Genomic DNA, 13,152 nt, shown 5'->3' with positions numbered 1-13,152 from the left:
TAATACGTCTTCTAATAGTTGGGATATTTGCTTATTGACTTCGTCCTTAAGGGACATCGGGTACTGATAGAATTTGGAATAGACTGGGGTTTCTGAATTTGTTCGTATTTCTGCAGTTACGTTAGTAGTGTAAGTGAGTTTTTCCTCCGGTTTTGCAAATAATTGTGAATATTTCTTGAACAAATTATGTAGTGTTGTTTTCTGTTCTTCGGTCAAATGGTCTGTTCGTGGGCTTATATTGTTTACCGCTTCTATTTTTTTTTGTTTTATTGGAATGGTTACTTGGTTATTAACTAACATAAAATTTTTGTCAGTGTAGATTATTGTTTTTAATTCCTTCAGACTGTCATTGCCTAGAATGGCATCGAATGATTTCAGAGTGGGCAGTAGGAAAAACTTAATTGGGACAGCGGACATGTTAAATAAGTTCGCAATTTTATGGTGTGTGACTTTTATATTGCCACCCACTGATATGGCTTCGAAAGGTTTATTATTTGGGATTGGGTTTGAAACTAGGGTTGGTTTGATATAATTGCGGTTGGAGCCGGTGTCAATGAGAATTTTCAAAGTTTGTCCGCCCCTCACTCTTGCTTCAAAGTAAGGTAGAGAGGAGCTTTCTACTCTAAAAAAATGTACGTCGGCATATTCAACTTGTGGTGTATCAGTACTGTAGTCGTAATTGAATCGTTCCTGGTATTCTTCTAATGTTTCCCCAGGTTCGTCGGTCGTTTCGTAATTGTCGATTGTTTGTTCATAGTCTGTCACTGTGTTGTCCGTGCCGTTCGTTTCGTTTTCGTTGCTTTCGATATTGAAATTCCTTTGTCTTTTGTCTGCTGGCAGCATATTACTTAAAGGTCGCTTACCAGTCTCGAAATTTGGTCGGTTCATGTAGTTGATTTGTCTAGTTCGGATGCTGGGATCCACGTCCATAGGTTCTGGGCGTGGCAGCGGTTTTGGTGCCGAAGGGCGAGGTGGGGCAATTGGTTGTTGTTGGTAAATATGTCTGTCACGTTGGTGGAGGTTTGGATAATTTTGGAAATTTCTATGGAGTTGTTGCCCCCATTGTGGTTCTTGACGAAAGTGGGTTGGCTGTTGACGGAAGTTGATTGATTGTTGGTGGTTAACTGAATTACTTGGTGTAATTGTTTGTCTGGGCATTGGAATTGGTTTCTGTCCTAATGGTCGGAAACCGATGGGCTGTGCCCTAGTGGCTGCGTGGTTAGACCTGAAGGTCTGATTCTCAATTTTCAGGCACAAGTGCAGGGCTTGTGGCAGGTCAGCTGGTTCCTTCATGCCCAGCAGACGTGGGAGGTCGCCTCTAAGACCCCGAACAAATGTATCTAAAGCTTTATCTCGATAAAGTTTAGTCATTAATTGTTCTGATTCCCGTGACAATTCCATGCAACCAATTTTATTTAAAATCAGAGACAGGTGTTTGTAGACCGCTTGGTGGAATTCCTCCACTGTTTGGTTGTTGGTCTGAACTATCGTTGTCATCTGATATTCTAACGTACTCAAGTCACGTTTGTCCGCATAGTGCAGTGTTAAGCACTTCGACATGGCACCCCAATTTAATGGAACATTGTATGATTCCAAGGCTATGTCGGCATTGCCAATTATTTTGTTGCGTATGGTATGCAAGATGCCAAAATATTTTGGGGTGCCCCGTTGGGACTCATAGTTCTCTAATATCCTGTCTACTCCCTTTTTCCATGAGTTAAATTGAGAGGGATCTCCTGAGAATTCGCGAAGACACTTCACCACGTCTGGCACTCTATCTAAGTCAGCCAAGTTTGCCCGATGTTCTGGCCTAATCTCTTGATCTGGTTCATTTAAGAAATTCTGACTTGGGTTGACTATTTCTCTAACTAGAGCTGGCACTTGTTCGTTAATTACTCGCGTGGCGGAGTCTGTAATAAGGGCTAGCAGTGCTTGCTGTTCCTCCATATTTCTCTGTTGTTGAAATTCTAACTGTCTCTGTAACTGTCGTTGCTGCGATCTTAGTTGTCGCTCCCCTTCTTGTATTTGTTCGTCTAAATCAATAACGGCTGGTCTAATTAAATTATCTTGATTTGCCATATAGCTTATTCGGGAAATTTGGTGTCGTAGTTAATAGAAATGTCAGTGTATCAAAAATAGAAATACAAAATGTCAAAATGCAAAAATACAAAGGTATAAGAATATAAATATGAAAATTAAAGCAAATGTATTGAACGTTTAAAAATAATGAAATATAACATGCAGATGTAAAATCCAAAGTGTGAAATGGTAGGACTAAATGCCAACTTTATCAATGCACTAATATTTTTCTTCGTTGTTTTGACAATGTTGCCCCCTGTATTTGTTATTTGACGTGAGTGTGTGTGTTTGTGTGGTATTTTATTTGCCTTTATTTTATTTGTGGCTTTGGATTTCAAATTCGTGTGTGTGTGTGTGAAAATATTGGGCAACAATTGTCACTTATTATTTCTTCTTACTTTACAAGGGATTTTTTCGAGGTTTTATTTATAATTTATTTGTAAAAGGTTCGTATTTATTTATGAAAACTTGTTGAAAACCAAGTAGCTGGTTTTACCCTTTTACCCTGGAGGGTCCTTTAAGGATTCGCAGGATTGGGTTATATTATACTGCTCGAAGGAAATAAATTTCCTTTGTCAACGCAGTTAAGACGTAGTATTTGATCGTTTTACACTGTTTTATTCAATCACCTTGTACTATTCACTTAGCTTAAGGTTTTGTTTATAATTCTTTTTTCGTTTTTTATTTAAAATTTTTGTTTTTATGTTTGCTTATTTAATGTTTTTGGTTGCAAATTTTCGTTTTTGTGTTAACTTATTCACTAGCTTACATTAGGAGTGTTGTTGTGGCCACTCTTGCCGACGATCCGGATGTCATCCTTTTTGGTCTCTCCAGATTCCTACTAGGGCTCCTGCGATGCGTACTGCTTGCAAGTTATCCTGCGGGCGAGCCTGACAGGATGTGTGGACCACTGATTAAATTTTATTTGAACAATTAAGTTCCGCACTATTGGTCGACCGCGATTTTGTGCGGGAGTCTTATTCGAACCGAATAGTTTTTTTCTTTGCCAACGAATTGGTCGCGACGTATAGACTTTTTGCTATGTTGTCCGACCGCACACTTAGAAAACTTTTTGTTCTATCGCGCGTCGTTGGTCCCTGCTCGGGCGCCAGTTAAATTTCACAATGTTTAATTATTGGAAAAAATTATATTTATTCATCGGTCAATTAAGACCTTTCAGTTTGGATACAAATTTAAGACTAAATTTATAAACTTAAGTTTAGCCCTACGCTAGCTGTGGACGCCTTCAGTGACGCTGGCAGCGGCGCTTCCCGTCAGTCGGCGATGCAGCGAACCTCACGTTGAAGAAACTTGGCCATGTCAGCACAATTTGACTTACAGTGAATTTTATGTTGCAACTGCGCTGGCTTGGCATGTGGCGGAAGCCGACGAGACGCTGATTCTGCAGTGCAAGCTGGTGTAACCGAATCGGAGCGTTGACCAGAGTACTTTTAGTGTTGTTATTATTAACTTACACGCATACACACACACATACATTTCTGTCAGTGCGTAATGTGTATGGTTTAACAATTTCCGTTTGCGTTTGTGGTGGTAAACTTTATTCAGTTGTGTATGTCTGTGTGCGTGCTTTAACAAAGCCCGAACTTCCGTTAGTAACTTTTTCAAAAGGAGGCTGCCATATCTGTTTATCTTGGCTTATGTCGGCATAAACAAATAAGCACAGAAGAATGGCTGGTCTATAGAAAAAAGTGAGGCAAGTCAACTGCATAACAAAGTAGTGCCCTACAAAAAACTTCCGAGCTATACCTTCATTTTACCTCGAACGAGGCTCAAGCCATTCAGGGCCAACTCTTGTTCTTTGCGCCTTAACCGGTTTCATTGCTACCGTAAAGCCATAATTTTAATCATATACATAGCCTCTTGACTTAGCATTGTTTTATTATGTGTATTTTAAGCTGCTTGGCGCTTGCCTTTTTAATTTGGTTTGCAGTCAAAGTTTATCGCAAGCGGCGCGCTTTATGTTTTAATGCTTTATGGCGAATTTCTAAGAGTTGGGCCCGAGTGCCGCTTTTTATTTAATTTTTTATTATTTTTATTTCGTATTACGTGCCCGGTCGTTGTTGCCAAATGCCTTCAACATTTGTGGCCGCCATTTGGCCTTGCGTAAATTGTGCGTTAAATTTGCAATTTTTTCTTCCATTCTGTTTTCTTTTTTCCTCTCTCTGATGTTCTTTTTTTGCTCCGCCTACACTTTTGTCGTGCGCTTTTTATTGTGTGTGTGTGTATGCGAGTATACTTGTATGTACATTTTTTTGTTCTGCTTTGGCGTGTGTATTATAAGCGGCTTCTATTTGCATATTTAAATTAAACAGTCAAGAAGCAGCGGAGTCTAGCTTGAAAGTCCCGATGTCTGCGGACAATCACACACACACAGTCGTTACTCACTCATTGTGTGGGTGTGCGTGTGGCCGTGTGTGGTTGAATTTAAAAAAGTTGCTGGAATAAAAGAGTAGCCTTCGTTTTTTTTTGGGGGGGGGGGGGGGGGGGGGCGCACATAATAAATTCAATTTTTGGTTGCCGCTGCCGTCTGTGAGCTTAATTTCAAGGCTATAAATCTAAATTTTTAAAAGTTTTTTAGCGCGGTTCCATTTGAAAGTCGTGTTACATTGAGTCTCACCCACTTAAATCACTCTGACAGGCTTTCGCTTGAATTGAGCGGCATCATGGCATCCATTTATCATGTTCACTAGCCACACACAAGTACACACACGGATGTCTTCCGAAAAAACAAGCCACAACAACCAACAACAACCGCAACAACATGGGAACAAAAAAGGCGGCTGCGGTGGCAGCGCCAACAGCAACATCTACAACTAAAGTCACTTAAACAAGCCGGCCAACGCCATCCTACCATGCCACGACCCACATCGCCCGCATTATCCCACAACGCGATGGCCAAAAAACAAACGCGCTTCTTGTTTGCATGCGACTTGCAGACATATTAAGACGATGGTGGAGGTGTAGGGGAGAAGGCCGTGGTTACAGCATTACTCATTTAAAATTTTCTGGTGAAGCATTACCGATGCCAACAACTTTTGACATGGTTTTTTTATTTATGTTGTTGTTGTTGTTGTTGATGTTATTGTTGGTCGCCGGCACAAGTTTTGCGTTAGTGAAAAAGTTCCCGGAAAACGAGGCAACTTTTTCAGAGTTGAAAGTTTTGTTTAGCATGTAAATGCAGCACTTTTTTGCGTTGTTGTAATTGACAGAGAACAGTAGCTTGAAGTATTCACGAACCCACAATAGCGCTATCCCATGCCTTTACAGAGAACAAACTGTCTGACCAAGAAGCTCTGGAGGAGATTCGACAGCTGAGCATACAGCTGCAGCGCATCCAAGAGATGGCTCCGCCCAAGGGCGTTGCTGTTATGACCATATCGAGTCTGCTGGATGGTCTGAAAACTCCCGGCGGCATGATGATGGTAGCCGCAGCTGCCACACACGCAACAAGTGCCAACACTTCGACGCTTCGTCAAGGAGCTCTACCCTTGTTGGCCCTGAACGCTGAAATGCAAAAGTACAACCAGCAAATTCAGCCGCAATCGCACAACAACAACAGCACCAGCAACGGAGCACGTGCCGCACGCACCAGTATACCAACCATGGTGCTGGAGACGCCACCATCGTCGACACCGCCCTCTGCTGCCTATGAAGAGCGCGCCATCAACACAGACCTTAGTGGCGACGATTTTCGCGAACAGCTGCTCCGACGCTCTGCCGATGGGCACATTATCTGCAGTCGCTGCCTGGATGCATCCAAAGAGCATTACTACTGCTGCGCACCGCGCACTGCCTGCGAGCAACTGGGCTCGCCACAACAGGAGGGCAGTATTAGCTTTGCCAACATCAAACTGGACTGCATGTGCTCACAGTCCGACGATCTGGATATGCTGCAGGCCACTACCTCCACAGTGGCGGCAGTTACGACAGTGTCTAGTGACCAGCTGGCCCAAGCACAACGCCGACGACCGGCAGTGAGAACGGCTGCAACCAATACGCCTCCGGCCAGCTGTAAGCGTGGCGCTCGGAATATGCTGGAGGCTGAGGTCAGCATTTCGTATCAAATTTGTGATAACTGTAGAAATAAGTATAGGCTTAGCGATGGCACAGCTCGAGGCAGCTCGACGCAAACATTACCAACGGTGGGCACACAGATGAGTCAAACGCGCAGTCATGTGGCAGCCACAAAAGCCACACGCTCCACTGACGACATCAGCCTCTATAAGACCACAACGACAGGCACCGCCGAGCTCAGGGACGCGGACGGCAATGAAGACAATGAAAGTGTTTATAGTGACAGGGCAAGCATCCGTGCGACGTCGATTGAGCCCACACAGTTAGTTCCAGGGCCGAGTGAGATCGCCACCCAATCTCTGGGCAATGTTTCCCAAACATCGAATAACTCCACTAGCCAAACGGACAAGACGAATAACAGCAGCGGGACAACTCCCGGCGCCACGCCAGCCTCAAGCGCACGACCGAAACGGCCCGATAAGCTGGTGCTTGATCTTAACGATCGCTCCAAATATACCAAGGAGGTTTCTGTGTAAGTAAAAACATACAAGTAAACTTAAAATAAAAGCCAAGCTTAGTAGCTTAACACGAGATTAGTTTAATTGATTAACGGATTGATTGCCAAAGGTTATATTTGATGCAAGTTTTATTACAAAAGACTTTAATGAAAATTGAATTGTATTGTTATACGCTTAGCACTTATTTAGATATATTTGTATGTATGTTTGTAGAATTTATGCTAATTACTTAGGATTAGCTTTGATGCTTCCGCTAATGAGCCTAAAACACCTGATTTCAATGAACATTGTGTTTATATAAAACAAATTGACAATAGCAGAAATAATTTGCAACTATAATGAGCCCCATGTTGTAAATATTTTGCTGTTGGCTAACCTCAAATACTCGCCTAAACACAACATCTACACACGTTCACATGAACACACACAAACACACAAACACACACACAGCTGCAGCCATTTTGTTGAAAATCATGTGTTTTACGCGAATGGCAACAAGCATTTAAAATTAATTTAAGAACTGTAAATTAATTGAAATATACTGCTTCCTAATTGAAACTGAACTATTTCACGATAAAATATAATGCATCATTAAAAAAGTCATGTTAAAAATAATGCGCGACCATTATGTCATTCAAATAACGAGAGCTATAAACAAAACGAGCATACACAACTATTTAATTATGTTTAATGTAAAATATACATACATATCTCTGCCAAAAAAAAAGTTAAAATAGTAATAATAATATATAGTATTTTACACATTAATGACAAAATCATGTACCAAATCCTGCTCGGCTAAATATATAGCAATAGTTAAATAGAACTTAAACCGAAAGTATTTAACCCAACATAATAAATTGCATATTTATACACAAAGCGAGAATTTCAAAACTGTGCTAAAAGAATTTTACAAAAATTGCAAAAACTTGTAAATTAAAAAACTCTAAATGTAAATGTTATATAATTAATAATTATAAAAATGCATTAAATGTGTAAAATTAATGAATAAAATAATCAAAAGTCATTTAAATGCATAAAAACATTATACAAGTACTTTTATGAATAATTCAGTGGTGCATTGGATATGAATGGACTATGGCAAGGGAAAGCCCAGTTTCCGTAAGTACGCCCCTTTAATATAAACAGTACTTAGAGCTTCATCTTCAGCGGCATTTAATCAAAAATTACAACGATAAATCAAAATTACAACGCAAGTCATCTAATTATGCCGCTAACTAATATTAAAGGATTTCATTTCTATTTGGTTATTTCAAATATTAAATATTTTACTGAGCCTAATTGACAACTAAGGTATATTTTTATCAATATTTTTCAGTGGATATACTCTTGTATACTCATATGGTTTTTATTAAAGTATATAATTCCAAATTTAATTTTTGTTTTCAAACAAAGACACACTAATTTCATCAATGAATATTTTATATTTTGTAAGTACCAAGGCAGACCCTGGCATACTAATTATATGTCTTCTAATTGTGACGGTTATCAAAGAATATTCACTCAATGCAAAAGGCGTACCAAATTTTTCTAACAGGGCCAGGAATTTGACATATTTTCAGGAAGCTCACGCTATATGTGTAATGATGCACTGTAACTGGTCTTACGGTTTTATGTGCAGTGCAACACACCAGTTCTTGCATACAAAATTGATAAAGTGGAGCTATTCGTTGAAAGTGTATTTTTTTCTACAAAATATTACTCATTCGCATCGTAGTACACACACAGCCTGTGCACCTTTTATTGCAGATGCGTGTGTTATCTGCTCTGTGCTGTAAGTTATAATGCTACCATAGTGCGCAACCTCTTTTTGGGTAAGTAACTGTGTTCGCTTATCTGTATTCTGCGTATATGTACATATGTATATTCGCTGAAAGCAATCCCAAATACAAACACACAAGCAAAAACAACAACAAAAACAAACTGTCAGTGCCTTTGCAGTTTATGTTCACGTTATGGTTTTTATCTTTATGGACATGCCAGTCTGTCGGTGTCTGCGGGTGTGTGTAAGCGCATGACTGTGACCCTTTTGTCATTTATGGCGCCATTCCGTGAATGTCTTTTGAAACAACATCACGCACACATGTACAATGTAACTGTTTTAAAGGAGACGTTAATTTAAATGTTTTACGGCAGTTCGTATGTTGATGTTTGCTTCATATTCTGCTTCTATCGTTTGTTCTCTTTTTTGTCCTTGTTTTTTTTTTTCAACATTTTCTCAACATTAAAATTCCCAGTCAGCTGACACCAAGCCATAGCCTAAAAGGGCCCCACACACATACACAGTGCATATGTATAGTATATGTTCCTCGGCAAAGGTAACTTAAGTGTTATCAAGTTTATAAGGTCTCCATCGCCCAAGCTGTGTGCGTGTATTGAATTTAAAACATCTCGGCAAGTTTTCAATGAAATTAATTTGAAGTACTAAGTTTGTAAATGAAGCTTTAAATTGAATTCCATATACAAAAACATCAAAGACAGACATGGCACGCACACAAATACCCGTCTGCATGTGTACTGTATAAATTTACAGCATTAAACGATCGATGTACTCTCGTTTTCCGCCCGATTTTTCACCACGCACATGTGCATATACTTGTAGTATATATGTATTTGCATGCACAGCTCGCACGTGATGCCATTAATTAAACTGTCGGCATGTGCGTGTTGATGCGTGCAAATCAGACGAATGAACAAACTCATCAAGTACAACAGCAAACAACGAACAACGAACAACGAAACTCACGGCCTGTCACTGCATAAATTGGCATTGGAACTGACTTAAAAGCCCGTTTTATTTCAAGTGTATAAGTACGCATTAAAGGATGAGTATTGACTTTAGTGCAAAACAATAGCACCAGCAATTGCATATTCAATTAAGATGAAAATTAAAACCTTTAGACAGAACCGTCTTCAATTTATAATTCTAATACATTAATTTAAATTCAATGCACTACTGTGTACAAATATGATCTGCACTATTTATTATAATTTCTATTGCCCTCAATATAAGCCCGTCCGGATACATTACACATACGTATAGTATGCCAACCCAAAGTTGTACGAAAAATTCAGTTCCCTTTTCGATTCGACTTGAATCTCCTCAATCGAGTTAAAAGGGTGTGCCCAATGTGGTATTTTCAATTTAATGAATAGCCAGAGTTAATCAGCGAATACGGTGGATCTGGAATATGCGCCTTGTTTCCGGTGAAATGGTCATGAAGAACGAATACCACTGCACGGTCCTTGTTGGACCAAGCAAGTTTTGACATTTACGAGGCACAAAAGTTCTCTTGAAATGATAATGACTGATCCATTAGAAATGCCAACGGCATCATCAATGTCTCTCGTTGTCAATCGAGCAAAATTATGATTTGCGAAAGGTGTTGTTCATTAGTTTATTTTCCTGCTTATCTTGGAAGTGGTTCATTTTAAAGGCTTTTTCGACCTTCTTTATAGTGAACGTCTTACGCCCTTCGAAAGTCTGTGTTTTTAATATGTATATATTTATAATATATATATAATGACGTGAATGAAATTTAGAAATGAAAACGTTTCAAAACATATATGACTATTGTGTATTTGTATAGAAATGACGTGTTTTTATCTCATTGTAGCTTGTGGATGCGGCTTCGAACGGAAATTGTTGCGCAATTGTAAACATAGTTACAAGAAAACAGCATTACAATAAATCAATTTAATATTCACAAAAAGTCTTACGCATTTGAAATACATTTTTTTTTCTGCAAATTAATGCATTTTTGTATTACATTTTTTTCGCAATAAAATAATAATAACCATTATTGTCGAATGATTTTATTTACTAACCAATCGAAAAAACGTCGCAGTTTTATTTTCATAAATAAAATTTTACATTTTTAGTAATTAAGCAATTTAAAGCTTAAATTGCTAGCCTAATGGTTGTAAATGTGTCAGGCCGACAATGAAGTACCCCCTGTTTATAAAAAATAAAACGTATCCGCTGCCATGAAGTGGTGAAAATTGTTTCGCTTATTTTTTTTAAAGTGACAGAGAATTGCAATTCTATAACGGAGAAAGGGCGGCAAAAATGTAAATAAAAATAAATATACTTGTTGGGTGGAAACCCAAGCCTGGCCAACCGTGCTCAAGCCATCCGTTTTTTCAGAGAGATGAAAATAATAACAAACATTTAATTAGACGCCTGTTGCCACAACTTTATAAGGGAAACCAAAAACTGCTCAAAATGGCCAAAATGGCGAGAGAACTCATAAATTTCAAAGTTTAATTGCAACGAGTCAGACGTCATGTAACTGGAATTGCTCTAAACAAGCAAAGGGAGGAAAAAAACGGAAATACAAATGGCTCTTTGTATTGCCAATTGCAATTTCGTATCTACATGGCAACGCAGTGTATGAGAATTTATTTTCATGTTCATGTCAATGGTGAAAACGAGATATGTGATGTGGTGGGAGAGGGAGAAACGCCCTATTGGCCTGGCCAGTATTTCAAGCATTTTTCATCACTTAATTACGGTGATAAATTCCAGTGGCAATTTCTTTGCGCCACATCAAAATGGCATTAAATAAAAGCATGTTAACGACTTACGGGCTAAAAATAATTCGAAAACAGAACCAAATACCAAAAAACCAGAGTGCAAGAGAGCGTAAATTTATGAGAAAAACAATAAAGTGCGTAACAAAAAAGAACAGCAGGAATCACACAAACATAGAAAACACCATTATAAGGCATCAAGCGATTGAGAAACATGTCGTTGACGACAATAAGTACCTAAGTACCAAAAAGCAGTACCCAGACGCTTCATATCCGGCCTGGGCCCGAGCCATTCCAAGCAGAGGCATAGACACGTGCATAGGACGTGTAGCCAATTAAAAGAGAGACCGGGCTCAGAGTAAAAAAGGGAGCACGCCAAGGGCTCGCTTTCAAATAAGTACGTTTGTAGGCAGGAACCCATACCTAGCTCCAAAAAAATTCAATAAAATTAAATTGCTTAACACCTTATTAACAGCTGCTGTCTCCCTAAACAAGAACAAGAAAAAGTACAACAAGCAACCAAAAGAAATCGGCAAAGGAAAGGGTGGTTGTTGATTCTTTCAGCTTCTTCTTTTATTTTTATTGACATTATGTTGTAATTTTGGGAAGAAAAAAACAATCAGTAGCATGCTCCTTTCTCAAGTGGTTGTGCGCGTGAGTGTGTGTGGGTTCCTGAATGGTTCCAGCAATGAAGGCTCATATTACAGGTACTTGTGAGTTGGCAGCCTGTGCCTGCTGGGCCATTTAGTTAAGTGACTTTAAGCTTAACTTTAAGTTATGTATTTGTTTACCCGTAGGTGCCATTTAAACAGACATTGTTTGATATCCGCACTGTGCACATGTGCTCTCCATATGTTCATTAATTGCTTCACATTCCCTTCGAAAGAAAAACATTTCCTGCCTGACCTAAAATCTCCTTGAATATACCCTTCGTTTGCTGCAGACAAATAATTTGTATTTATATAAAGTTACAAATACCAGGTGCATGTTATACTCACAAGTAACGCACAGTATTCAATGTTAGACTTTTAAAATACTTTACATGTTACGTTTATTTATCAAGCATTAAAGCTATGACTAGAAGCACTCAAAAAACTTTACACATAGAAGTAGACGAACAGGTATATGTATATGTTAGTAATATTTTCTGACCAACTCTTTGTAGCAACTAGCTGGTGTGCCCGGAGTTACCAATTCATCACATCAGGACTTGCATATGTTCTTACATGTACGAGTATATGTATTTGTAAAAGCAAACCCTTAGAGTTGCCATGAAGTTTGTTTGGGAGAGTGCAGCCAAAACTTTGAGTATAGTTAGGAGGTGAAGCAATTTGAAAGCCTAATGTAATACAAAAAGGACTTCCTATCTACGTAAGCTGATATACCTATGAAACATATTTCTTTTAAAAAACAACCATATGTCGGGTAAATTTTGAAGGATAACAAGAAAAGAATGCTAAAGTCGAGCCAGCTCAACTCTTACATACTCTGTACCTCCCACCAAAAAGGGAAAACCAATTTTTTTAAATAATTAAAAAAAGTATATTGATTAAATTATTTAATTAAATTAAAGACATGTTCATGTACAGTTTCAACAGCATACATTTACATCAGAATCGGGTCTCTGCGTGTTTATATGCGTGTACGTATGCAACACAAAGTTGAATCCAAGCAGCAAAAACAACAACAGCTGCGGGCAGCGCTACAAGCAGAGCACGGGCAGCGATTTTATTATGGCTATAACTTTCTTCAGAATTGACCTATCATGATGAAACTTGGCATACAGACACATAATCACTAACGGGATGTAGCTACCTAATTTTTTAGTTCGAAATTCCAAGAACTACAGGTTATGGAAAAAAAAACACGAATTGCGGGGGAGTGGGGGGGTGTATCAGAATAAAAAAATAAACTTGACCTGTCTAGGGCTTATGGGAATCTGGATACCGAGTTTGGGTGTTCTAGC

At 38.9% G+C, this 13,152-nt stretch overlaps 1 protein-coding gene across 1 annotated transcript in view; it reads left to right on the top strand.

Annotated features, from left to right (window-relative positions):
* Window positions 1-6,700, top strand: part of LOC115630544 — a 51,612-nt gene extending 44,912 nt beyond the window's left edge. Inside the window, exon 13 of the mRNA XM_030527157.1 lies at window positions 5,368-6,700. Coding sequence (XP_030383017.1) covers window positions 5,368-6,650 — 1,283 coding nt within the window. The 3' untranslated portion in view covers window positions 6,651-6,700. The remainder of the gene's footprint in view (window positions 1-5,367) is intronic.
* Window positions 6,701-13,152: the final 6,452 nt, after the last annotated feature.

The sequence above is a fragment of the Scaptodrosophila lebanonensis genome, unplaced genomic scaffold (genome assembly GCF_003285725.1).
Source record: "Scaptodrosophila lebanonensis strain 11010-0011.00,11010-0021.00 unplaced genomic scaffold, SlebRS2 tig00000001-arrow-pilon, whole genome shotgun sequence".
NCBI classification, from domain to species: domain Eukaryota; kingdom Metazoa; phylum Arthropoda; class Insecta; order Diptera; family Drosophilidae; genus Scaptodrosophila; species Scaptodrosophila lebanonensis.
Note: the sequence above shows the minus strand (reverse complement) of the source record. Positions and strands in the feature narration are given on the sequence as shown.